This window comes from Aspergillus fijiensis (assembly GCF_003184825.1).
Source record: "Aspergillus fijiensis CBS 313.89 unplaced genomic scaffold BO72scaffold_12, whole genome shotgun sequence".
Classification (NCBI taxonomy): Eukaryota; Fungi; Ascomycota; class Eurotiomycetes; order Eurotiales; family Aspergillaceae; genus Aspergillus; species Aspergillus fijiensis.
The window spans coordinates 353,830-378,438 of NW_024468988.1; the positions used below are offsets into that span (position 1 = coordinate 353,830).

General features: G+C 53.7%; 9 protein-coding genes across 9 annotated transcripts; 5 read left to right on the forward strand and 4 right to left on the reverse strand.

Moving 5' to 3' along the window:
* Positions 1-47: 47 nt before the first annotated feature.
* Positions 48-3,937, reverse strand: BO72DRAFT_445980 (FAR11/STRIP family protein). Its single transcript, XM_040944186.1, has 5 exons — positions 1,643-3,937; positions 1,478-1,590; positions 1,245-1,414; positions 1,067-1,196; positions 48-1,007 (listed from the first exon to the last, which is right to left on the reverse strand). The coding sequence occupies exons 1-5, from the start codon at positions 3,632-3,634 to the stop codon at positions 134-136; spliced, it is 3,279 nt and encodes a 1,092-aa protein (XP_040803686.1). The 5' UTR covers positions 3,635-3,937; the 3' UTR covers positions 48-133.
* A 253-nt stretch (positions 3,938-4,190) lies between these two features.
* Positions 4,191-5,827, reverse strand: BO72DRAFT_424488 (phosphatase PAP2 family protein). The gene is made up of 3 exons (XM_040942877.1): positions 5,407-5,827; positions 5,138-5,327; positions 4,191-5,059 (listed from the first exon to the last, which is right to left on the reverse strand). The coding sequence occupies exons 1-3, from the start codon at positions 5,452-5,454 to the stop codon at positions 4,593-4,595; spliced, it is 705 nt and encodes a 234-aa protein (XP_040803687.1). The 5' UTR covers positions 5,455-5,827; the 3' UTR covers positions 4,191-4,592.
* A 960-nt stretch (positions 5,828-6,787) lies between these two features.
* BO72DRAFT_372725 (RBR-type E3 ubiquitin transferase) lies at positions 6,788-8,650 on the forward strand (the record flags this gene model as incomplete). Its single annotated transcript, XM_040941055.1, has 1 exon — positions 6,788-8,650. One exon carries the CDS (start codon positions 6,788-6,790, stop codon positions 8,648-8,650), a length of 1,863 nt encoding a protein of 620 aa, XP_040803688.1.
* Positions 8,651-9,297: 647 nt separating this feature from the next.
* On the forward strand, positions 9,298-11,370 carry BO72DRAFT_475873 (putative beta-galactosidase; the record flags this gene model as incomplete). Its single annotated transcript, XM_040947358.1, has 4 exons — positions 9,298-9,356; positions 9,495-9,793; positions 9,891-11,115; positions 11,149-11,370. The coding sequence occupies 4 exons, from the start codon at positions 9,298-9,300 to the stop codon at positions 11,336-11,338; spliced, it is 1,773 nt and encodes a 590-aa protein (XP_040803689.1). The 3' UTR covers positions 11,339-11,370.
* A 374-nt stretch (positions 11,371-11,744) lies between these two features.
* On the forward strand, positions 11,745-13,938 carry BO72DRAFT_494035 (uncharacterized protein; the record flags this gene model as incomplete). Its single annotated transcript, XM_040948432.1, has 3 exons — positions 11,745-11,927; positions 12,178-13,552; positions 13,655-13,938. The coding sequence occupies 3 exons, from the start codon at positions 11,745-11,747 to the stop codon at positions 13,936-13,938; spliced, it is 1,842 nt and encodes a 613-aa protein (XP_040803690.1).
* Positions 13,939-14,940: 1,002 nt separating this feature from the next.
* Positions 14,941-16,550, reverse strand: BO72DRAFT_399577 (cation diffusion facilitator family transporter; the record flags this gene model as incomplete). Its single annotated transcript, XM_040942130.1, has 9 exons — positions 14,941-15,246; positions 15,319-15,398; positions 15,471-15,705; positions 15,766-15,839; positions 15,907-15,987; positions 16,044-16,191; positions 16,254-16,298; positions 16,361-16,410; positions 16,469-16,550. The coding sequence occupies 9 exons, from the start codon at positions 16,548-16,550 to the stop codon at positions 14,941-14,943; spliced, it is 1,101 nt and encodes a 366-aa protein (XP_040803691.1).
* A 2,449-nt stretch (positions 16,551-18,999) lies between these two features.
* BO72DRAFT_525858 (uncharacterized protein) lies at positions 19,000-19,780 on the forward strand (the record flags this gene model as incomplete). Its single annotated transcript, XM_040949991.1, has 1 exon — positions 19,000-19,780. One exon carries the CDS (start codon positions 19,000-19,002, stop codon positions 19,630-19,632), a length of 633 nt encoding a protein of 210 aa, XP_040803692.1. The 3' UTR covers positions 19,633-19,780.
* A 259-nt stretch (positions 19,781-20,039) lies between these two features.
* On the reverse strand, positions 20,040-23,508 carry BO72DRAFT_445984 (uncharacterized protein). The gene is made up of 6 exons (XM_040944187.1): positions 23,022-23,508; positions 22,914-22,921; positions 22,799-22,847; positions 21,926-22,743; positions 21,132-21,868; positions 20,040-21,074 (listed from the first exon to the last, which is right to left on the reverse strand). The coding sequence occupies exons 1-6, from the start codon at positions 23,118-23,120 to the stop codon at positions 20,122-20,124; spliced, it is 2,664 nt and encodes an 887-aa protein (XP_040803693.1). The 5' UTR covers positions 23,121-23,508; the 3' UTR covers positions 20,040-20,121.
* A 231-nt stretch (positions 23,509-23,739) lies between these two features.
* Positions 23,740-24,609, forward strand: BO72DRAFT_424501 (MMtag domain-containing protein; the record flags this gene model as incomplete). Its single annotated transcript, XM_040942878.1, has 3 exons — positions 23,740-23,777; positions 23,879-24,216; positions 24,299-24,609. 3 exons carry the CDS (start codon positions 23,740-23,742, stop codon positions 24,607-24,609), a joined length of 687 nt encoding a protein of 228 aa, XP_040803694.1.

A 24,609-nucleotide genomic window follows, 5' to 3' on the forward strand; every position in this document is an offset into this window, starting at 1 on the left:
AATTGGACTGATGATTGTTGATTAGTCGCGGTTTCATCCCGGTACCATGCACTACCGGATCTGCTGCTGGGTGACGCAGGATATGCTACCCCATCTGATACAATTCACCTCTATCTATTCTGTAATGTACGTATTACCACCCACTTTCCATCTGCAGGGGAGCCCCATCCCATTCAGTCCCGTTCACCATCGGTCCACCGCCCGCTGCTGCTGCTGCTGCTGCCGCCGCCGCCGCGGCAGCAGCGGCCAACTCGGCTTCCTCGCTACTGCCCGGGAACCCCTCATCCCCAGCCATTCCCCATCCCATCGCCTCAAGCTCTCTGGTGAAAAAGTCCCGCTCTTCCTCCATAAGAGACGCGCCCTCCTCGCCGCCCATCACGTCCTTGTACCGTCGGAGGTGCCACCAGTGGGTGAGTCCGCGCAGCGCCTGCTCGAGCGGCAACGCCTCCTCGACCTCCGCATCGATGTCCGCACCCGAGAGCCAGTCATCCCGTAGCTCCGGCCGACAGTAGAGGTAGATGGCAGTGATTACGCGCATGTTGCTCTGGCGCCACTTGCGGCCGCAGAACGGGACCTGCGACTTGAAGAGCTTGAGCGTGTAGAAGCGCAGGTGCGGGTCGGGGATCTTGAGTCCCTTGCGGAGGATGGTGCTGGACTTGTACTGCACCAGCAAGAGGCACCGGTGCGCCTTGTCGCGCGTGATCTTCTGCATGATGTGCAGGTAGTTGATCGCGGAGAAGAAGTTGCGGAAGGAGAACTCGGTGATCGGCTCCTTGGGCGGCGGCGCGATCGGGTACCCGAGCTCGTCCACCTCGGGACGATGGGGCCCCTCGCTAAACTCCGGAAGCAGGGATTCGGGCGACGGCCCTCGGACGGAGGAGTGGCCGGTCGTGTCCTGGCGTTGGCGGGTGATGGGCGGAGGGATCGCTTCGTCCTCGCTGGGCAAGGATTCGTCGTCCAGGTCGGCGGGCGGATGGTCGGACTTGAGATGACAAAATCGGAAGAAGCTGCTCGGACTGCCGGTTAAAACCCCACCCTCAGAATGAGATGAGAACAAATCACATACCCCAGCTCGTCGCGATCATTCTTCTGCGCAACCGCTTGATCAACGTCTTGGTGAGCAAACATCTTGAGAATCAGAGGTAGATAGTTGGAATCCAGAAGCAACTGCGTCATGTACTCAAACTTGAGTATATCTAGGCCTCGTTAGCCTGGCTCGTAGACGCCAAGTCAAAACTACCTACGAGATCGCTTGAACCACTTGAGCAGGAGCAGGAAAGATCCTGATATCGCCTTGGAGGTGATCTCTCGGAGCCGCACATTGTCCAGCTCGTCAATTGCTGCTTCAATGCTCCGCTCTCCAGGGCCATGGTGTAAGGCGGATGGGTATCCATTGGCCGGGCCATAGTTGTCACTTGAAAGGCATGGTTATCAGCCTTGATTTATCAAAACGGCAGGAAGTCACGAAACCACTTACCCCATCCCTTGTCCATTCTGTCCGTTAGCCTCATTGACCATAGCACTGACGTTCGTCAAGATTATCTTGAGAAAGACGATCGTGATGGACTGTAAATGCACTAGCGCTTGTCTCTGCAGCGGCAGTTAGCTCCTGACCAATTCTCTAAGCCCGCAGAGCACTCACGTAGAATGATTCAACAGCATCTAAGCGTTGTTGAATGTCTTCATTTTCTGTTTCTTTGTCGCAGGGCTGATCAAAACTCGATCTTTCTCTGACATTGAATCCCAGGTTGCGCATCTCATCTGCTAGTTCTTCTGTCTCAAACTCGGTCGACGGAAACGTCTCATTCGGGCACCAGCCGCGGTCATACTTCATGAAACGCTCTCTCTCCTCCCACAGTTGCTGCATCGCCCGGGTCATCTTGACGTGGGTCGAGAATAACTTGCCCGCCTCGATAATCGAAGCGGGAACATCACTACCCTCCCATCTCTTGCCTACCAGAACGTCTTGCAGCTCAGTTGTCCCTTTTCCGCCGAGATCGTTGCTCGAATTATCCAGGGGTGGATACATGAAGGGGAAGTTCTGGTTGGTCTGGTAATTTTGCTTCTTTCCCGCCTTACCGCCGGGTCCGATTGGAGAGGGCGGCGGAGAAGGGGCCGGCGTTGCGATGTGGACGGATTGGTGGATGATCGAGCCACTTCCGCCCGCTACGGAGGGTCCCACGCCGGAAAATGGACCGTTAGAAGTGTTGATTCGACTGGGGTGCTGAGGGAGCGGTGGCAGGATCGAGTTGTTCTCTAATTCCAGGGGCACCACTGGTGGTGGTGGGTTGTAGGCAGGATACTTGGACGTGATCTCCTGTCTGAAATTGTGGTAATCGAGCGGCGAGGCAGTAAGAAAAGGAGTCCTGCGCGGTGAAGCGTTCTCTCGTGCCTCAAAGGCGGGCTCCAGTGCCTTCTTGGCCTCCTTCAACTTGCTACTACCTCCAAAGAAGAGGAGTATGGTCTTCCAAAACAGAAGAATGATACGAGTGAGAGGAATATTGGCCGAGTCATCCCAGCGCAACCTTGCAATGATCTCAACTAAGAATACCAGCAGATTTGGCTCCAGATGCATGAGAGTCTCCCGTAAGGATGCATTCTTCGGGTCAAGGATCTCCTGCCTTCGAGCGACTTCCACGATGAAATATAGTGGCGTCAGTAGCAGGTTCGCCTCGCGTTCCATGTATGCTGAATTGGCGGAATCGAGGCCGGCGCCCTCCGGTCCTTGGGAGGACGAGCTTCGGTGCCTCTCGAAGATCCGGCATAAGCAATCCAACAAGGCCTGAATACCACCACATTCGTGGAGGAGATGAACACTATGCTCAATCCATTTGACTTGTAATGATTTGTTCTCCGGAATTTCAGCGCCCGGGGGAGAGACACCTCCAGGATAGTCAGGTGCGACCTCTCCAGCGGTGACACCCCACACGCCTGTCACGGCATAACAAAGTGCTTCCGAAGCCTCAAACCGCACTATCCCCGTACTTTCGCCTAGCCCGTCGACGATATGGCTCATGAATGCCTTCTGCAAGTCTCGCGGGGCGGCAAGCCAATTCTGCTGCGAGGGGTCTACCGAGCGATCCTCACAGAAGGTGTGCCACTTGTGCTCAAAGGACCACTTCATGCCGACCAGCATGGCCCGATCGTACTCATTGTACTGGAACCACTCTTCAATCTCCTCTACAAACGATTGGGCGTCAGCATATTCGAAAGCGTATGCCGGTTGTTCCACCTTGGGCATCTCCTGGACCAGTTGCCTTAGTTGCGCCAGACTCAGCGAGTCGGGTGGTGCGTCCTGGTTCTGGTTCTGGTTCTGGTTCTGGTTCTGGTTGTGCTGGAGAGGCGCGGGCGGCGGAGGCTGAAGAGGGGGCGGCGGGGCGGAAGAGTCCCGGCGCAGCTCTGGGCGTCGCGGCGGCAACTTCTCCGCCCCCCTGGGAGCTTGCTCCAGTGTACTAGTCGTGGGTGCATGGTCGGAAAACGCCTGCTGCTCCTGTCGCAGCTCCTCGGCAACCTCTTCCAGCATTTGGTCATCCGAGACAGTGCTGATATCCGTGCCTGTCTGGTCGACTTCGTCCGCCTTCACAATATGCTGCTCCTCCAGGCCAGCATCGGAGGGCATTGGAGGATCATCCATTGCGCGGGAAAAACAAAATATTTTCCAACTAGTATTTCCACTTTTCAGCCTCTTCAAATGAATCAAAAACGAGCAAAGAGTTGAGCTGGTTCAGTTGTTCAAAATACTCAACAGGGATTAATGCTGAGGTGAACCGAGGCTTTGTCAGGGGGCAAGTGGAACAAGAGACTAGTCGTTTAGCCTAAATAGTGACTAGTAGTCATGCAAATTGAACAAGAGAGAGTACCATTCCACATGACGTGTAGTCAAACTAGAGACATACTTTGTCCGGCAGAGCTGGACGTCCAAATAAGAAAGCGGCGCTCGGTACTGGGCAGCATTCTTAATGAATGGAGGGGGAGCCGTCGATCCGCGGAAGTCACCGGTCACGTGCAAGGAACGGCCCAGCCAAGCGGAGGCTTTGGTTCCGGCTATGGGTGGTGCATTGTAATCTACTCAATGTCTAGATATGCTTCAGGCTTCAGGTTTTTTTTTTTTTTTTTTTTTTTTGTTTCTTCGAGTATATTTGTACAAAGTGAAGCCCAAGATTGAAGTGCTAAGGTCCTCTCAGCACTGAACGTCTTGAAGTTGAATTCTCTCGATGCGTCGTGTCACTATATATCCTAACGACTATCCGCCCTGGGTCGTCTTCCCGGTTTTGAGTTCAGGGCTTCCTGCGTTTCATTCCGAAAGAGGCAAGAAAACCAAAATGAGATGACGATCAAGCTCTACACCTGCTAAGGCTAAAATCATTGTTCTATGGACTCAGGTAAAAGGTACTGTTCCCGGATCCTCCACTGAAGTTTCACATAGTGTGGCTGACCCGAGTGCCGAAGGCTCAGAGACTACCGAGCCATGCACGTCAACCACAGGCTCCTAGTTGTAAAGGCAGGCGTGTAGCGGGAACGACATATTCATCAGACAGAGGGACCGTTGGGTAGCCCTACTCCTGATTAGCATCCCACGGCGCATGCACATTTCATTCGGTTTTCTTTGAACGACGCTCACTGTTTCCTTCCCGCTTCGGGGCCCGCTTCGCTTCCGAGTGTCGCCATCCGGCCTCTACAAGGTCCTCATTCACCACTAAGTCGCGAAGCCGGAAGAACTTCGAGACTTCCAAGTCTAGTACCCAGTCGACCCAGCCGAGAACGCGGATCTGCCGCGTAACGAAAAACCACGCGAGCGCACACGAGGCACCCGCACTACAGCCCGCCAGGACCTGCTTGGGAGTGTGGTAGTTCAGGTAAACGCGACTGACAGCCACTGCAGCAGCAGCGACGCATAACACAAGAGAGAGGAGTGCTCGGACCCCAAAGTGAACCGTGGCTGCTGGGCGGGTCAAGGCAGGGGAATGTCGGAGAACCAAGAAGAGTCCAGCGTATACGGCAAAAAAAGCCATAAACTGGGCATGCGACGATGGCATGCCATAACCCTTGCCGAACATTTCTGCGGCAGGCGTTAGTTTGGACCAGATATTTCATTTTTCTGTTTCCTTTTTGTCTTGCCTTGGGTAAATTAACTTACGTTTTGGCCTTTCTTCCTTGATGATACGCTTTAGGACAAAGTTCAGCGCCTCACAGCCCATCTGACCAGCAAACATCAAGATGACTTCGACTTCTCTGGACGCCCAGGCAAGCGTGACATAGGAGATGACCAGGGCCTGGGGCACTAAAGCAAGATAAGCGGATACATAGGAGAGCAGATCCTCAGGGTTCTGCCTTTGTTAGCATGGAGCAATGCATAATCAGTTATTCGAGCGCTCGTCACCCTAAGCGCCAAAGGTGGGAACGTACATAATGGACATGGGTCAGTGATAAGGATGCTAGGGGGGCGTCCGCCATTGTGTTGTAGTTGTCGGCCTGTTGTGTTGCCGGGAATTGTGATTTGGGAAATCTTCTTCTCAAGCGGCCCTCAATTCAGGCCAGGACAAGGTATGCTTCTTAAAGATGAATGAGATGATAGCAATGGACCAGCAGCGACTGTCCGGCGGAGTGACAGACCAAGTGATGACCACCTAATCATACAACATCATATCGTGCAGGTGTCAAAATCAATGTTCTTGATGGAGAAGACTGTTGGTGATTGTTTAAACGAATACTTTGAAGCCTCTCTCCAAGCCGATGTCCATAGGGAACACTAATTTCAATAATCAATAATTAGTTTAAGAATTCGAGATGTCCAGTCGATGTCCAGTCAAGGAAAAGAGAACGGGAGGCGGGCGGAGTGGGTCCGCAAGGGGGAAAAGCCAAGTCACGGGGGTTTTTGTTAAAGCGGCGGGGAAAAGGAGGGGCAGGAAGGGCCGCAGGGGAAATCCATCCTTTCGGCCTTGTCGCCTCAGGCTAACTAACTAACTGATCTCTGAGTCAGGTTTTGTTTTCAGTAACTACCTAGTAACTTTCAACACTGCTTCCCAACACTAACAACCTGAACTATTAATGCAAGACTGGGCAGCAAAACCCCAGCTAGCTCAGTTCTCTATGCCTGACTCCCTTTATTATATCTATTCTGGTTCCCACTCCTCTTTCCTCTGAGTATTCTAGCTCGCCTGCCTTCGTTGCCTCTACTTACTCTATTGCTGTACCACTGCTCTTCCTAACCCACTGACCGTGACTGTGTTATCCTATCCTCTCTTATCTCGGGCCCCAAACCATGACGCACTTCTCCTCACGTCCTCACTCCGATTCTTCTTTCTACATACTCTCTAGACTGCGAATAATACAAAACTCTCTTTGTTCCATTCATTCTCTGTCCGCTTCTAACTCTTTTGATTCCCCGACGGTTCCACCGCCCCCATAATACTAGTTGTCTAGACCGCACACACGCCTGCAGTACCTGAGAGGTCCGACCTTCCCGCCCGCCACCCTCAATAATCGCATTGTCTGATTGACTAATCCGTGGTTTAGCAGCATAACTCTTCCCTCTTCTGTCGCCTCATCGCTGCTCACCACCTGCCATTCAAATATCTATGTAGGGAATGCATGTTATCGACGGTGGGCGCTATCAGACTGAAGGACTTCGAATCGGACATTGCGCACTTCCATCGCCTTGACGGACCTCAATTGCCACCCGTCATCTCGCCATCCCAAATACAAAACAACCTGCGAACGATAACCCTCCACGGAAGACGTGCGTTGTCTCTGGGATAGTCCTGCGGAAAGAACGCCCGGAACCATCATGACAGAGTCTGAGTCGGTTATGGAAGATGACCGCTCGGTCGAGCTGTCGTCTATCGCTGCTATCTTCCCGGAAATAACAATCGACCCCGTCTCGCCGTACAAAGCTTCGCTAGACATACCTGTCAAACCATCCAGACCCGTACGCGTGCGCTTTCAGCAGCCACAGCAGCAACAGCAGCTACCCGAGAACGTCTTTCCTGCTATTTTGACCCCTCCCACGTCCGTCGACGCCGGCGAAAACGGGTTCCCGTTCAAGGCCGAGGAGCAAATCATTCCAGCCGAACCCGACAATGAAGTCTATATCATATCGCACTTCCCTCCTCTTTGCCTCGAGATCGAGCTACCTGAAGGCTATCCAGCCGAGCAAGCGCCTTTGTTCAATCTCGAAACAAACCCTGCCTGGCTACCTTCCTCGACATTGTCTGAACTCGTAGATGATGGCAAGCGTCTTTGGGAGGAGTGCGGCAGGGACTTGGTGGTTTACACATACATTGACCACCTTCAGCAGTTATGTGACACGGGATTCGGCTCTAGTGGAAGCTCCGACGGCGAGATGCAGCTTTCTCGAGACTTGAAAATCGCGCTGTTGGATTTCAACAATAAGGCTGAACAGGAAATGTTCGAACAGGAGACCTTTGAATGTGGTGTCTGCCTGGAACCAAAGAAAGGCATAAATTGTCACCGTCTTCTGCGGTGCTCGCACGTCTTCTGCGTTGCCTGTCTGCAGGACTTCTACAACGCCTGCATCACTGAAGGCGATATTGAGAGTGTGAAGTGTCTAGCTCCTAACTGTGGCAAAGAAACAGCTCTTACAGCCTCCACAGGCGACATACCAAAGAAGCGAAAGAAAATTGACCGAACGCTCAGCCCCAGCGAGTTGCTACAGATTCCTCTGGAGCAGGAGACCGTGCAGCGCTTCGTATCTCTCAAGCGCAAGAAAAGGCTTGAAGCAGACAAGTCGACAGTATACTGTCCTCGTGAATGGTGCCAAGGTGCCGCTCGCTCAAAAAAGCACCCCAAACCCATGGACCCGATGTCTGACGACCTCGACGTGTCTGACGATGACGAGGAGGCGACCCGTGTCTTTGATCCCCTCGGTGACGAGGCTCAGTTGCCCCCCATGGCTGAACGGGTGGCGATCTGCGAGGATTGCAACTACGCATTCTGTTGCGTTTGCAAGAAAGGCTGGCATGGGGAACTGGTCCGTTGCTTCCCTCGGCGTGCAGCCGAGCTGACCGCCGAAGAAAAGGCGACCGAAGACTATCTGCGGCGGTATACATCCGCTTGTCCGACGTGCAATGCTCCCTGCCAGAAGAAGATGGGATGCAACCATATGATATGCTTCAAATGCGACACACACTTCTGCTACCTCTGCTCTTGTTGGCTGTTCGAGGAAAACCCTTACCGGCATTTCAACGATCCGGAGAGTCAATGCTACCAAAGGCTTTGGGATCTGGAAGGCGGTGACGGCATTGACCCTGACGGGGCTGAAGCCTTGCATCAAGTCCCCGCGCAGCTCATAGAGATTGACGACGATAGTGACGACGAGAATCTGGTTGCCATGGAACTGGGTCAACATCCGCCTCCCCCAGCTCCGGTGCCCCCAAGAGTCAACCCTGGTCATGGCGCCGGGGCTCATGGCGAACGCGGCAATGAAGATGCTGCAGCTCGGGCTGCAGCGGCCGAGAGACAAGCACAGGCACGAGCCATGGCCGAAGTCCGGCGTCGTCCGGAGGCCGAAGTGGCCAGAGAAGGTCAACCGCAACGACATGCGCGGCCTGGCCTGCAACGATTTCTAGAACTGGTTCAGAATGACCGGGAAGACGAATGGGACAGTGATGAACTCGATGATGATTTCTAGGTTCTTTTTTATTCTCTCTATCTTACCCCTTTTCCATCATACGTCACGTCATGCTATACACGTACGCGTTATGGGCTCATAGGACATTTCATGCCTCTCCTTGTTTTTGCACGGTGATGTTCATTACTAGAGAACAGGCGCACGGTGTCGTTCCATGATTCTGATGACCTGCATCCATTTCGTGCTTGCACAGCGATTTTCAAATTCAATTACTCAGTCAACTTATCTAGTCAAAGTGTCTTCCATCCAGATAGGACAGACCGCCGTGAGTCCTGTCTTTCATGTTCTGGTGCACACGGCCAGGTGCAATAGGCTTTTTACTCGGCACCAGGGGGGGCAGTGCAATTCTTTACTCGGGGCAGTCTTGCCTCACCCCTAATAGATTGGACAACAATAATAGACAGAACAAATGGTATCTGGCGCCAATGTAGTCAGAACCGGCGGCGGTACCTATCGTTGCAGCCACTTTCAACGGAGGTTGGTATGAATTAGGGGTCGGACTCAGACTGCGACACAACAGAGAAGGTTAGGGTCCAATATATAAAGCAGCCCGCCTGGTAGTAGACTACCTACTCCCTTTCTCCCATCAGCTTAGGAACCTTTTTTGCTTCTTGAGCTGCCATTTCCTCAACCATCGTTCTGCAACCATGTCACCTGCATCTGACACAAGGATTTCCCAGCCCCGCCCCGTGGCAGATGGCACGGAGTTGATGGCATACTTACCCCCCTCGAACTTGTTTGCAGGGGTTCTGCCTCGGGCGTCGCCAGGAGACATGGATACGGTGTGACAAAGGCTCGTTGACAATCAGGTTAACACAACGGTGCCTCCTGCTGGCTCAAGAAGAATCCCCCATCTTCGTCCGATTGAGAATGGCAAGCAGCTGGTGGTCCATGGCCGACCATTTCTGGTCTTGCCAGGAGAGCTTCAACCGTCTTCTTCCTTCACCTCGCCTGAGTACACATACACGGTGTGGCAAAGGCTCGTCGACACTCATGTCAACACGGTGCTAGGACGTGTGGCCTGGGAGGAAATCGAGCCATTTGAGGGCCATTTCCTTTTCGACAAACTTGACGAGGTCATCTTGGGGGCTCGCAAGCATGGTTTACATCTTGTACTGCTCTGGTGTGGCTCATTCCACGATGGTAAGCGCCCGCCCCTTCCCCTACCCTCCTCTCCATGACATATACTTTCCACATTCTTGTTTTTCTTTTGCAAGTATTTGATACGGGCTGTGGAAAGGTATCTCAACATGTGCGCCACCATGGGTGAAGGCAGACATCAAGCGATTTCCACGAGCTCATTGGCGCAGGCGCGGCGGTGTTCTGGACGTATCGGAAACGCTGTCACTCTTTCAAGATGAGGCACGTGCTTGCGATAGGCGAGCCTTTGCTCGTCTCATGCGCCACTTGAAGGAAATTGACAGCGAGCATTCCACCATTCTGATGGTTCAGGTAGCGAACGCCACCGCCTCCGCTGCAGCTGCATTGCTTGCTGGGGATTCCCGCGACACCTGTCCCGCCGCCGAGGAACGCTTCGCGCAACCCGTTCCAGCGGAGTTGGTGTCGTTTCTGACCAACGACTGGGACCATCTTCAAGCTGGATTGCAGCGCACGCTCGGCCATTTCAAGTCTCAGTCCCAACCATCATCTTCCCTTATCCCTCGAGAATCGTGGGCGGAGGTTTTTGGCCGAGGCCCGCACACGGACGAGCTGTTTATGGCCTACCACTCCGCTCTGTACGTCCACGAGATTGCCACCGCAGGAAAGGAGGAGTACCCTCTTCCATTGTACACCCAGCTCGGGGAGGAAGATGAAGTTGGAAAGGATGAGAAGGACGACATTTCCGCCACTGTAACCGGGGAAAACTACCACTACCGGTCCTCTGGTAACCTCCTCGACATCTGGCAGCGGTTTGCACCTTCCTTGGACTTTGTGGCTCCCAGCCGCTGTCTTCTGGGGAAGTCCTATGCGCGCGTCTGGGTCCAGTACCGACACCACGCCCAGCCATTGTTCCTCTCCGAGCCCCGTCGCGACGAGAACAGTGCCGGCCGACTATGGACGGCCTATGGATCCTACCAAGCCCTGGGAATCTCTCCGTTGGGGATTGATACGCTGGAGCCGGCCACCAGCCCCTTCACCAAGCATTACCGTCTCCTGTCCTCCATCTCACAGACGGTCCTTCTGGCCCAACAGCTGCCCGGTTCATCGGTCGGGTTTCACTTCGACGACGACGACCCGATGACCGGTGAAAGGAAGAAGAACGATCCCGTCAATGAGCCAATTGTGCGAGAGTATGGAGACTTCGAGATCCAGATTGAGCGCTGCCCATCTACTGCTGACACTGCTGCGGAGAAGGGCCGCCCCCTCCTCCCATGCTCGGGCATGGTCATCCACCGCGGTGGCGGCAACTTCCTTCTCACTGGCTGGGGATTCCGAGTGCATGCGAAGGCCACGGGGGGCTCGAAGTCCACAGCTCCCCCCGAATCGGCGCATTGCAGCATCGAATGGGTTTGGGAGAAGGCGGTCGCCAACCGGACCTCGGGACGATTAAGGCTCTTGCGCAGGATCGACCACAGCGTCTTCATGTTGAAGTACCTTATACCGTCGAAATGCCAAGGGGAATGCTCTGCTAGCGTTGATATGCCCGCGGGGGTGAAGATTGCCGAGGTGGAATTCCTACTGTTTTGATTCGCATTCATAGGAAAGTTGGGGATAGTTGGGGATAGTTAGGACAAAATGGAATCAAATCAGTATCGCCTCAATGCTTTGTCAGGTGTGAAAGGAGATGTGCTTGTGCTATGTATACGTGAGTATAAACTATCTAGAACTATTGCAGGCACTGGCCAGGCCTCCCAGTAATGTGTTCCAGTCGCAAATATATCCAGTCTTTAGGAATTCTTTCGCGGAATGCCTGCTCTAACAAGCGCACCATCGTGCACAGCTTTTGATCATCACCGCCAGCCAATCTCACCAGGTCATACTCTATCCTAACTCGTTCGGCTGGCGTGAAATCCGTGGTGTAAGGAAGCCGAGAGTAACATGATGTGGTAAGCCGGTGTCGAGTATACCACAGCTGGTCCAAAAAGTTCGCATCATGCAGGGTGAAACCAGGCTGCGACTCCAAGGCTTCTTGAAACGCCGCCTCACCGCGGCTGGTGATGCAGATCTTGACATGCCCTGGCCTGGCTCGCACCCAGTCTTTCAGCGCGGTCAACATCTGCCCGTGTTCCCCTTCATCGAATCGGTTTATCCCGTCGAGCAGAAGAAAGATCTTGCGGTCTGCCCATATCTTGTTGGATGCACTCAGGCGATTCCACGCCACAAACAACTCACTATCTTCCAGACTAAACAGAGGCCATATGGGCGGAGGAAGTGCTTTCGGTGTTGCCCTATGCTCGATCTCTTCTTCCCCTTTCGCCTCATCGTCGTCGTCCTTTCCCTGCTGCGGCCGCCTCTTATTCTTGGTGCTTCTCTGCCGTCGACCATGGCGCTTGTCTCCCTTCTCGTTTCTTTCTGAATATCTTCAGGACCCATATTTTACTCGCAATTGCACCTTGTCCCCGGCGGGAAACAGCCCGGATGATCTCCGGGCACGATTGATCAAGGCCACGGACATGATTAACCGCCATTGCCACCGCCTGCTCGAGATCCACGCGAAACAAATAGACAGAACCATCGTGGTTGTGTTTACCCACCGGTCCGCCTTCGATTACCTCTCCCAGAACGCGGACCTCGTTGCCGGATTTGCCGCCTTCCCCAAGGGGCACGATGCGTTCGATGCCTTGTGTCAGACGATGCTGGCTGATCTCTGTGCCACGTTGACACCCTCCTGCCAGGAAGATCTCCCGTGGGTGGATCTGCATATTTCTTGTCCGTGGGGGTCTACTGCGATGGACTCGAGCATGACGCAGTCTGCCCGCGACTTCTACATGATTTTCAATGACACCGTAGCTCTGTTGGACACGTTTGTGGCGCAGCAGATCCCTCCGCAGCGGCCGGAACGACTCTTTGGGTTTCTGGCCTCCGTGGCTCGCATCATCGGCGCCGCCCTGCCCGAGGATTACGACCTCAATCTGTGGCTGGACTGTCGGTTGGTCGGCAAGCCGCGGGCTCCCCCGCTGCTGCTCCGCAACGAGGACACCACTGACTGGACTCCAGACCCTGGTCTTCGCAGACCGATCCGTCTGATGTTTGCTTCCGTGTTTCCCGTCCTGGTGGCGTACAGCGGGATTCCTTGGCGCGGCAGCGATCTTCTTCCTCTTCTCCCAGCCGGAGAAGGCTCCGCGAGCTGGCTGACGCGAAGCGTGCCCTTCAGCGCGCTCACCCTCAACGTCATTGGGTCGGCCCAAAGACAACTCCCCCGCGCGGCCGCGGGATTCATTGAGCTCCTGGGCCTGTACTGGCGACATGGTTTGTCGCTGGACCAGCCAAGCGGCGAAGAGGTGATTGCGGGGACGGCCCGGGACCTGACGCACTGGGAGTTCTTCCTCGTCGAGGCCCTCGGCATGGGCACCGCGTGGCAGGAGAAGCAGCGGCTGCTGCCTCTCTTTGCCCTCTTCCTGTGGCATGGTGGGGACCCACGGGTGGAGTTGGAGGTCCAGCTCGACGACCAGGCCTACAAGTGGGCCAGTGCGCCGCACGGCCCGCCGGTTGTTTTGGACCTCGTCCCATCCACAGGTGGCTATCACGACCCTCGCGTTTCTGTTGAGAATATCCTCACCGGTAGTCTTTCGGGTGATTGCCCCAGTGGTCTCTCTGATGGTTCCCCGGATAGTCCCTTGGGTGGTCTGTTTGGTGGCCCCCCAGATGGTTGCTCCAATATTCCGTTCGGTAGTCTCCCCAACGGTTGTCCTAATTGTCTGTTTGGTGGTCCCCCCGATGGTCCCACTAGTGTTCTGTTTGGTAGTCCCACCAGTGGTCTCCCGGCGGCTCCTTAAGATGCTCCTTTTGGTGCATGGCCCGCGGAAGTTGGCAGGATCTTCTTAAGTTCCCTGACATTGACAGTGGGAATGGGCAAGAAGAAGATCGAACTGGTGTACGATCTGGATCATCTTTCCGGGGCCCGCGCAATGAAGCCGCTTCGAGATCGGATGGGAAATGCGTTTTCCCTTCGTGAGCTCATCACGGCTCTGTTCCCGGCCAAGGCGGCAGCCACCCTTCACAAGCTGGTCGATTCGCCTCTCGCCGATCTCTCGCCCCCAGAGCGAGCGTCAAGGATGCATGAGTTGGAACCAGAGGTCCGAGCCTTGTTGTGTCTCGAGACCATTGAGGATGCGTTTGCCAGTTGATCAGAGTGAGTTTGTTTGGGATTTAGGACAAATGGCGGGAGAGCCTTATTCCAGTCGAGGGAGTTTCATCTTTTTTTTGTTCATATCTCCCCTTTCTACCCTTCTCTGTTTCTTCTTTCTTGTTTTTTTTTTTTTTTTTTTTTTTTTTTTTTTTTTTTCACCCCCTCTCATCAGTTCCAATCACTAGCATTTACAAATCCTCTATGAATATACTCTACTGCACGATACCGCAATTATCTCTGTCCCAACCTCTAATCCAACCACGGTGGAACGGGCATTTACTTTTTCTTCCATAGCGTTGTAAAATACCAGGTTGTATTATTCTCTGCATGTCATTCTTCCTAATTATCACCGCAGATTCCAAGCCAACCTGGCTCTGGGAAAGAAATAGCGACCGGCTTCGCGAATGATCTGTTCTCTCGGAAGGTGAATTATATAGCCGGAGTAGTGTACGGGAGTTTCTACGTACTGACGTCACAATACGTCCGAATAGAGGGGGGGGAATCTGTGCACTTGCCCGAGGAATGCATTGACGGGTAGATAGAGCTCGGGTGTTTTTCTTTTGGGCCGAAAGTGATGCGAGATCCCAGCTAGTACTGAGTCTGCCTTTGTCTGGGCAGCAATTGAGGTGTAGGGGAGCACTGATTACCGCGGGCCTTTCTCGCATGCCTTGCCCATGGCAGCAACCGGAAGAGCTGAACGCTGCGAGGATCAAGATCCACCGGATCTCGGTTGGAGATTTTATTGTCCGGTGCAGAGAAGCAGAGAAGCAGAGAAGCAGAACGGTAGTTAGGGGTTGCAGGGAGTGTATGGGTCATATTGATCTATATACAGGGAGAGGGGAGATAGTGAATGGCTCGGTCGAACAGGGAAGTGCAAGTCAACAAACGAATCGCCGTCGGCCATCATAGGCGCCGCAAGCGGTCTAGCCCGTACTGACGTGCCCCTGTTCGTGATGACTACCCTCCAGCGGACAGTATGCGCCAGAGAGAGCCTTCTGACTTAGCCACAGCACGTCAGCAGTTCACAGGACGTAGTCCCACACTTGACCTGGCACAGCTGGGACGCGTCGCCCCGATAGCCCGCCGTCCCCGTCGGCGCGGCAGGCACGGGGTCCGCCGACCCCGGCTCGGGCTGCACGGTCACCGAGTGGACCCCATAGCTGTGGAAGCAATCGCTCATGGTCTTGGCGATCTGGACGAACTCGGACACGGTCTCTTTGGCGACCGCGACATGGACCGACGCCAAGGCCTTCTCTTGGTTCAGTCGCCAAACGTGCAGTTCGTGGACAGAGAGGACGCCCGGGATCTATGGTCTCCGCATCCGAACGGTCAGCCATTGAGAGAGGCGGGAAAACAAGGTATTCTGAGCGCTACGCACCGTCTCGAGATCATGTCTGATGTCGTCAAGGTTGATCCCGCTGGGAACACTTTCAAGGAGGATTTTGCCCGCGCTTCGCACTAATCAGGTTACAGAAGTTGGTGAGTTGAACTGAGACACCGGGTTTCTGGGGGGTTAGGAGGGATACGGACCTAATGGGACGGAAGTTGTGAGAATGACGATGGCGATAGCCATGCTAACAGCTGGGTCTGCGTAGTAGCGAGCCGGGTCCGTGGTAAGCCAGATTACCAATGCCGAGATGATGACCCCGACATTGTTGGCGGCGTCACCCAGCACATGAATCAGGACCCCGAGCATGCCAAGGTCGTAGCCCTTTTGGGATGGTTGGAGATTGTTGTGACGATGGTTGTCGTGTAGGGCGAAAACCTGGGCGGTCGAAGGTCAGCAATGTGTCCACAGAGGTATTGGAATGGGCTGTATTCTGACCTGCTCTGTGCCACTTTCGGCATTCGTTCGGAGTTCCGTTCCTCCGAGGACTTCGCCGTGTGAATGATCGTGCTCTGGGAGACAGCAAGGATGAACATGAGTCGAGGAGCGAGCAACACAAGTAGAAGAGCCAACACCAACCGTGAAGGAATGAGGCACTAATGAGATTGAGACCAAGCCCCACGCAGCCGATGATAAGCACCAGCTTGGGCTGCTCCACGACTGCAGTCTGTGTCAGTCGGGTTGTGAAATGTCAGTATAGTGAGATGTGCACTCACCTTGAATGGAGACAAAGCGCTCGATGGACTGGAGAAAGATACTGATCCCGAGTGCGAGAAGGAAGACACCGTTGAAGAATGCACCGAGAAGTCGAGACCGCTGCCAGCCAAAGGATAGATCTTGGGGTGAATCTGTCTTGGCTGAGATCTGGTTTTTGATAGTATTGTTAGAGACGAAGAACTCCGAGTTTTGTGGGCGGTGCCTGTCACCTTTAGAGCAGTGAATGCAACAACGAATCCGATCAGATCATTCAACTAGAGGGTATATTAGCCTCCGAGCGTACCGCGAGGACGAGAGAGGGGGCAAGGGCTGGCACATAATGGAAGGCGTCTGCGACGAGGGCAAGAGAACGTGTGTAGAATCCGACTAAGTGGTCAATAGTCAGAATATGGTCGCCAGTTGGGGGTTGTGCTGCATTTGCTACCAGAGATCTCTGCAATGAAGAACGACAGGGAAATCAGTATCACCAGCTGCAAACGCTGGGACTGAGTCAAGTGTAAAGCCATGGCTGAGTTCAAGTTGGGTCTATACTGGTCAAGTAGAGAGGGAGCGTGCTTGAGGAAGATAAAAGTCAGGCCGCACAATCCAACGTCTTTCTAGCTTGACTAGCGTGAACTTGCTCCTCGTATTTGGAAGCTTCTGAGTGGCGAGAGCATAGATCCGGGGCTGTTGTGACTGCTGGTCAGTAATTGGCGGATTGGGGTGGAAACCTTGGCAAGTAGCGGGTGCTGGCCCCTCCTCTACATCATTTACTTGGGCATCACGACCACACAATTTACCTAATCTCGTTATGAATTACTATGAGTTTGAGGAGAGTCTCTCTTTTTCGTGCCATGAGAGGTCGTATCAAATGATTGGTTGTTTGCTCAAACCTGCCCCGGATATCTTGTTGCTTGTGTGGTTTATTATTATGGTTTCACATGTCTTCATCATTTGTGTTCGGAACAGTCTTCATAACAAAGAAGGCCGGCCAGATTCTGCCTTAGCTGCAGTCTCTGACATGGGATGGCAAAAGGTAAGAATGCAGTGTGGAGTGTTTTGTTCCTAGCACTTGAGTTTGTAGTATCACAAGCAATAATGCTCCTCATCGGACTACTGAAGGCCTACTTTATCCAAGCAACTGAAACTACACAGATAATTGAAACCAACTAGGTCGCATGTCAGCAGTCCACAAGTGATGTGAAGGCGAGTGCTGGCAATCACTATTCCAGAATGAATAACTTCCCTTGCAAACGCCGTGATGAGTGCGGCTTATATAAGCCTATTATTTGGTTAGCAAAATCTGGATAAAGGGCAAACAATTCTCCGGAACGCTAAGCCAAGACTTCACATTTTGGCAGCAGAGCAGGTGTGATACTATGTAGTACCACCATTTGCACGATGGGAGGGTATGCAATATGTATACAAGCATAGATAGAGGTTCAGATAGAGTTGAATAAGCATCCTCCACGACACTTTAAGCCTCGTAGGGCTGCGGAGCCGATAACATACGTCCATTGGTCGAAGATTGAGCAGGTTTGCCCACAAGGTCCTCGCCGGCTGGGTCTCACCCCCAAGGTCCTCAAAGATCGCAAAGTCACCGCCTTTGCTGCCATTGCTTTTTGATATGCACGATCATACACGCTCCACCTCCGCACAGAGCTGTAATTGATATAAAGCAAATTTCAATCTATTGCACTTCAACTTCTTCTCGCATTATGTCAAAGGATAGTTTTTCCTGGGTGACTGACCGTCTTTACTGCCAGGCCCTGACTATCGGGTAGCTCCTCGGTCTAGGCATGTAGGTTATAAACCTATTATGTAGTGGAAGTTATATTATCTGCCTACTGGATAAGTACTTGAATCAAGGAAATTTCTCTCCTACTTCAGAGTGGTCGTGATTATCTCCCAAGCCACCAACACGCAGTTAGGGCAAATAGATGGAGCCACACTGACAGGGCAGGTAGCCCTTGGAACATCCAGCGCTCAACACAGCTGTTCATTTGTTTCCAGATAGCCAAAGGTTTTGTTGATAATAGGGTGCAGTACTTACTTACAGCGCAATAATAATATGTCCAGTACTTCCAGCCTTGAATAATTCAGATTACCAATTCGACAGACTAGTCACTAGGGATCTTTCAGTGGGTGCTGTCCAAAGTTTATCGGGTTGCCTACTTTAGCATGAGGTGGGAAATAAGTTTCAGAAGCTTTATAACGTGGTCTTTAACGTGTGGTTCTTATCATCAACAGAAAGGTCTTTCAAGCAAAATAACTTAAAAGGATGTTACTAATCACCATGTGAGAAATGCCCGCCGGCTGGAGATGAGCGTGCACAATAGAAGCTCTGATAGTTTCAGCTGCGTTTTGGATTGCGAGATAGAACTATAATCTTATTTGTCAGTCAACAAAGCTTCAATCTCCCAGGATGCATTACCAAGCAACATCTAGAGAGTTATAATGGGAGACCTTTTCTCGAAGGATGGCGATGTACCATACACCATCTAGCATGATTTCGGGATCTTGGGGATTTCATTCACTAGAAGCCTACTCTTTTTCTTAAGATGAGATCACATCTTGTGCACATCTCTTCCTCCAACAATGTCCACCTCCATCTCTTCTTTTATCATCTTCACACACCCCCTTCTTTCCTCCTTCTTTCACCTTCATCAGGCATCAGCCCGGCCGTCATCCTCGACTCGACCTGCTATCCCCTCAGCTATCCTCAAAACGGGTACTTGTCAAGTCAGCCAGGGCCCAGCGATATCATCACCATAAGAAACAACCGCCTGACGAAGTAAGACCCCACCATATCTGTGAAGTAACAAAGCCTGACGACCCCCATCTCCTCCAGCCCACAGAACCGACCATTCAACCGTCCCACCCTTCACGCAACAATCCATCCATCCGAAGGCAGCCAGCCCAGCCCCAACCCTTCCAAGCCCCCATTCCCCATACCCAACCCATACCACCGCAAAAATGCAGCGGCAGCGCACCAACATCCGCGCCCTGCAGCGCACCCTCACGCAGCAGAGCCGGCGCATGCAAGCCCTCGAACAAGCCCTCGACCACCTCGCCCAAGCCACCGACCACGCGCTCACCACCCTCGCCCAGCACGCCAACCACCTGGAGACCCTAGCGGACCCGCTCCAGCCACTCCTAACCCGGATCCAGGTCCTGGACGGGCTCACCGACGACGCCGGAGGCCGTGACGCCGCGCCAGTAGCAGGATCCGGAGGCAGCATCGAGCTCGACCTGTGGCTGATCGCCGCCCGAGAGATCGAGGACCCGCCCCGCGCCCGCCGCTGGCGTCGCAGGTTCCACCACCTCTACGGGTACCGGTATCAGAATGTGTGGGGGCGGATGCCGCTGGACGCGCGCGTGGCGGAGGTTTTTGATGTCCACGCCGACTTGATGGTGATGCCGGGGTTGCCGGCGCGGGGGCGGATGGCGTTGCTGGATCGGTGTAGGGCGTTCTTGGGGGGGTGGGTGTATCCCGAGCTAGGGCCGGGGGAGGAGTGGATGGAGGAGGAGGCGGGGGAGGAGAGGAGGAAGGCGTATAAGGGAATTGTGCGGCGGTTTGGGGAGCTTAGGGAGACCAGCAGCGGCTGACTGACGGGGGGTTCTTGGTGACTTTGGTTGGTTCGGTTCGTGGGAGCTTGGTTTGTCGCCGATTGCTGGTGTGTACAGCTCAGTGCTGGGGAGATGCACTTGCTCGGGAGGGAGGGGCTTGTGGTCTTTGTTGTTTGTGGCAGGCTTTCTGTTTTCAGTTAGATTCACTGCAGCATGTTGGTTGGGTCAAATTGGTTAACGGAGAGAGTATCTTCACGGAGATCATACTAGTTGCTTCATCATGTCTGTGTTATGCTCCCCTTTCTGACTACCAAATGAGCTTCCAGCTCCATCTACACCATCTAGTTCCCACCCCCCTTTCCACAGGTCTCCTCGTGAGATCGGTGAAAGAACCCCTTACTCAAGGCCTCGCCTGGTTGAGTTGGTAGTCCAAGCTTAAAAGAGTCCCGGTGTAAAATCATTTCATTCATTTTCCTCATTCTTCACATATTCAGACAGGTTGGAATAATGTACTGCAGAAAACTAAGCCTACACAAACAATACCTCGTCCACTTCATCCTCCCCCGTCCCACTACTTTCTCCCGCCGTGCTCCAGCTGTACCAGAACTCGTAGCTCATCAGCGTGTGGTCGGCGTACATGAGCATTAACCGGTACCGTCGAGAGGGGTTCCATCCTCGCCAGCTTTCTTCGGGGTAGTAGGCGCGAGTAGCAAGGGCGTGGCATTCGGGAAGGGTAAAGGGGGTGCTGGACGATGATCTGGATGGTCGTTGAGTAGTCGTGGAGGAGGTAGGTGAGATTGAGGCCTGGGGTATTGTGGAAGTAGAGTTTGACGTGGGATCTTCAGACGCAGTGGGTGCGGACGCGGTAGAATGATGTGAATCGTGCCCGTGAACAGCAGACCATTTTCTCCTCAGTTGGTGATGGTGAGAAGGTCTCGGGCGGAGTGTAGAATTGCGTCTGGGAGGCTGCGATGTGCTACTCGCTCGTCTCTCCGTGACCAAAGCAGGATCCGGCTGCTCATGAGGGCTCATGCTGAGGTTTGAATGCTTATATCGAAACGTGAGGTCGTTGTTCCTCACGTCACGTGGGATATAAGGCACGTCCGGAGGCATCTCGAATCCCTGCACCGGACCAACGGTCATGCCCAAGAGGGGTATCAGAGGACGGTCGCCATACTTCTCTTGATGCTCAAAGGGGACAATCCAATCGACGCGGAAGGATTGTCCTGTCGCCTCGGACTCGGTGAGGGCTATGATGGCCGCACGCCCCTTTTGAGACGCCGCGACGACGATTCCGTGCTCGGGAATATACTTGACCATGTTGAAGCGATCGCAGGACCGGATGGAGACAATGGGGTGTGTGAAGGGTTGCCGTAGAGGTTCGCCGCACACGACCTTTGCGTGAGTGGCGAAGGGGTGGGGGATTAGGCGAATGTCGGTTTGGGAAAAGTGGAGGATTGGGAAATTGGAGCTCATGGGCGCTGCGCAAGTGTTAGCGACTGCATCTTGGTTGGGGACTAGAGCAGGGTCAGACGTACGGTCAAAGACTTGGTACCGGGCTGCCATCGCAGACGCTTCGTCTGACTGGGCATCATCCAGACCAGTGTAATACCGCTCGCCGTGCCAGTCATCTTCGGATTCGGAGTAGTCTTCCATGTCATCGTCACTATACTCGGCTCCGGGAGCATCACCGCCAAGTGCTTCGAGAAGCGCGAATTGGAGAAATTCCGGCGTTGTCAGCGGCGCCTGACCGGGAGGGAAAGGCGTGCCGTCATTCTGTTGATCTTGGGTGTCAAGGGGTCCCGTACTCATCTCCGTGTCAGATAAGCTGTCCTGGCTCAGATTGTCCTCAAAGACAGAGCCGTCTACGGCGCGGTAGCTGGACGCATCAGCCGAGTCTAAGGTTCGAACAGCTACAGACGGAGCATTCAGTCGTCGGAGCTCTGCAATCGAGTCTTCGCTTTGCTTCCAACGCGGGGTCCCTTGTGAGCTATCTGTGATGAGATTGTGATAGGCATTATGAGATCTGTTGATACGACAGTCTGGTCCGAAGATATCGGGCAGCAGCGGCTGTTCCGGTTGAATCTTGGGCGCAGGCGGAAAATAATTGTATATCTGAGAAGCCTTTGGGATTTTGCTATTCATTCGTGTCAGGTCGTATACTGCTTGGCCATTTTTGACGCGCCGTTGAGGGGCACCGCCGCATGCTTCTTCCGGAGACTTCAGCAAATGAAAGCTTCGAGGGTCCAAAGCGAGTACCGCCCAACCACGCTCTCTGTTTCACCCATTAGTCAGAGAGAGCCCTAGTGCAGCATGTAGATCATTTACCTACTCTAGATGCAATGATTCCGGAAACGACTTGAGCGAGACGTCGTTGAAGTGGTAGACGTTGAAGGGACCGAGACTTTCCCAGATTTTCCATACGAGAAGCTTGTTGTCGATATCCGTGCTGACCATCCACATCCCGTTGGGGTCGAGATCACAGTTCAAGAAGCCAACCGAAGGGATATTGGCAAAATGGCCTGTGTATGTCAACCGGATATTCCGCGTTCGATGTTTGTGCGGCATCAACTGCCGCAGCTGGGCCAACTGCTCCCCGCTTCTGATTTGCAGCCAGGTTTGACCATAGTCGGCAAGATCATCCTCTTCCTCCGGATCGCACTCAGACTCGCTACTCTTGTCCGAGGTAGAATCGACCAGAGCGAAGGCGAAAACCGTGACCTGGCCTGTGTTCGCGGTCACGGCGATGAGACGGGCGAACTTATGAATGGCCAAGCCCCAGGCGCTGGCGTCAACATATTCGGCGAAGAACGGGTCGACCTGTGAACCATCGAGGGGCCGACTCTCGTTGCCCTCCTCCGCTCGCTTCAGCGCTGAGTACACAGCCTCAACCCGATAACCGCAGACGTTGCCCGAGTCAGTGACAAGTAACAACACCTCCTCACGGCCCAAGTCATCGACGAGGATGTTGTTGATGGCATGAGGAGATGACGGTAGGATATAGCCCTCAGCATCGGGCTCTCGCATGACTGGGGTGATAATCATCTCAGGCTTGGTACCTAGCGTCTGATAAGACCCTGCGGGTTGCCAGACGTAGATTTGATGGTTGTAGGCGACAAAGAGCAGATTGCGACGCTGCGACAGCGCAATCTTTCCACGAGTGTTAGTGACCCAATTAGACGACGGAATAAGATCGATGGTTTACCAGATTGTTTCTCCATGTCGCTGTCTGTGGGGGATAGATATCATTCGCACTGCAAACCAGTTCAGTCTCGGCTCAGTCATACCATGATGGTGGGATCTGAAAGTCAGATACATACGAAGAATACTGGAAAGTGGGTCAGCAGTCAGATCGACAACAACTGATCGAAAAAAAAAAAAAAAAAAACACAGCGACGTTAGCTAGGAGACTAGGAATGACCACATACTCTATCTGTTCCTTTCTCAACATTCAAGGGTCTAAGCTGCAGACCTTCGCGTGAACGGGCCTTGAATGGTTTGTTGCCGACATCGCTACTGAACGCCATTCTGGTGAGAAAACACACAGATTGTGGTGACACTTGAGACCGCCGAAAGCAGACACTCAGTAAGCGTCAAAGCGAGTCTCCGGGTGTGCCACCATTCGCGTGGCAGATCGAGAGCGGCTGAAGGTACCGGGGCAAGATGATTGTGATAAGTGCGGACAGAAACTGTCAATACCAGCAAAAGAAGCCGAGGGGTATTTGGATTGAGTCTCCGGTGACATCACACGGAGGAGAGATACTTTGCGCTCTTGCGACTCCGTGTAATGAGGTTTGAGCATACTCGGGGGAGAAAGAGGGGGATCTGCAAGACACGACAGGAAGTAAAGAACCTCTCTTTGAGCTGACTAGATAGATAACTTACATGCATCGCTTGAGCTAAAGTGGTTCTCGCATTTTGGCAGTTCTCATCCATGTTACCAGTCCAATCCAATCCATTATGAGGTCAGCCAACCCAATCCGATGATTCGCCGCCTCGGGGCTGAGCGCGTGCACGGGCCACCCAGCGATCTCCCGCCGCTTTTCCCTGCCCGCAACTCATTCCCTCATACGTTACTGTACTGTACAGCTACCACTCTCTCATCAGGAGGCAAGAGTTCTCTACTGCAACCAAGATACCGCCAGAATGGATCTGGTCGCAGGTGTTCGCAAGGAAGGCAGCCGGTGAGTTCTCTTACACTTTCTACCCCCGTAACCCCTCTGCACCCGAACCTCGTGTCCGAACATGACCGCAGAACACAGCACTGACAGCGCCATCCTCCTAGCGGCGGCCGCGGCGACTTCAAATGGTCCGATGTCAAGGACTCCTCGCATCGCGAAAACTACCTGGGACATTCTCTCATGGCTCCTGTCGGTCGTTGGCAGCAGGGCAAGGATCTGACATGGTATGCTAAAGGTGACGCGGACGATGAGGATCAAGCAAGGAAGGACCGCGAGGAGAAACAACGGGTCAAAGAGGCTGAGGAAGAGGCGATGGCGCGAGCTTTGGGACTGCCTGTTCCCGCTAAGGCGTCGGAGAATGCCAACTTGACCCCACTCGGTGGCCCTTCCGAAGCTGCGGATAAAGAAGGGGGTGACGAGGCTGGCAAGGGACCTGGCTACGGTTCATCTCGAGGGGATGCTGACCCGCGCCCCAGTCGGAGACGGAGAGGCGGACATAGCCGCAGTCCTGACAGAGAGCGGAGGCGGGATCGAGCATCGGAGAGGGAGAGGAATAGGGACAGAGACCGGGAGCGTAGGCACCGCAGACCTCGTGATGAGGATGGCCGTCATCCTCGCAGTCACCGACACAGGTCGCGATCCAGGTCGCGGGATCGCGATCCTAGAAGACGACGATCGCGCTCGCGAAGTAAAGAGAGGACCCGCGAAGATTACAGGAAACGTCGAGACGATCGTCATCGCGCAGACCCAAGAGACAGGGATTTCTCTGACCGTCGCCGCCATTGAGCATGCAGTCTATTCGCATACCAGGAGTCAGGAGTTTTGGAATAAGTAA

Bases quoted from the DNA above. Each gene is read 5' to 3' on its own strand.
- BO72DRAFT_445980 (XM_040944186.1), bottom strand. From the start codon at position 3,634: ATGGATGATCCTCCAATGCCCTCCGATGCTGGCCTGGAGGAGCAGCAT. The intron at 1,591-1,642 runs GTGAGTGCTCTG...CTGCCGCTGCAG, and splicing joins ATGCTGTTGAATCATTCTAC to AGACAAGCGCTAGTGCATTT. The intron at 1,008-1,066 runs GTATGTGATTTG...CAGTCCGAGCAG, and splicing joins AATGATCGCGACGAGCTGGG to CTTCTTCCGATTTTGTCATC.
- BO72DRAFT_424488 (XM_040942877.1), bottom strand. From the start codon at position 5,454: ATGGCGGACGCCCCCCTAGCATCCTTATCACTGACCCATGTCCATTAT. The intron at 5,328-5,406 runs GTACGTTCCCAC...TAACAAAGGCAG, and splicing joins CACTGACCCATGTCCATTAT to AACCCTGAGGATCTGCTCTC. The intron at 5,060-5,137 runs GTAAGTTAATTT...CGCCTGCCGCAG, and splicing joins CAAGGAAGAAAGGCCAAAAC to AAATGTTCGGCAAGGGTTAT.
- BO72DRAFT_445984 (XM_040944187.1), bottom strand. From the start codon at position 23,120: ATGGCGTTCAGTAGCGATGTCGGCAACAAACCATTCAAGGCCCGTTCA. The intron at 22,744-22,798 runs GTAAACCATCGA...ACTCGTGGAAAG, and splicing joins CGACATGGAGAAACAATCTG to ATTGCGCTGTCGCAGCGTCG. The intron at 21,075-21,131 runs GTACGTCTGACC...ACACTTGCGCAG, and splicing joins CCGGTACCAAGTCTTTGACC to CGCCCATGAGCTCCAATTTC.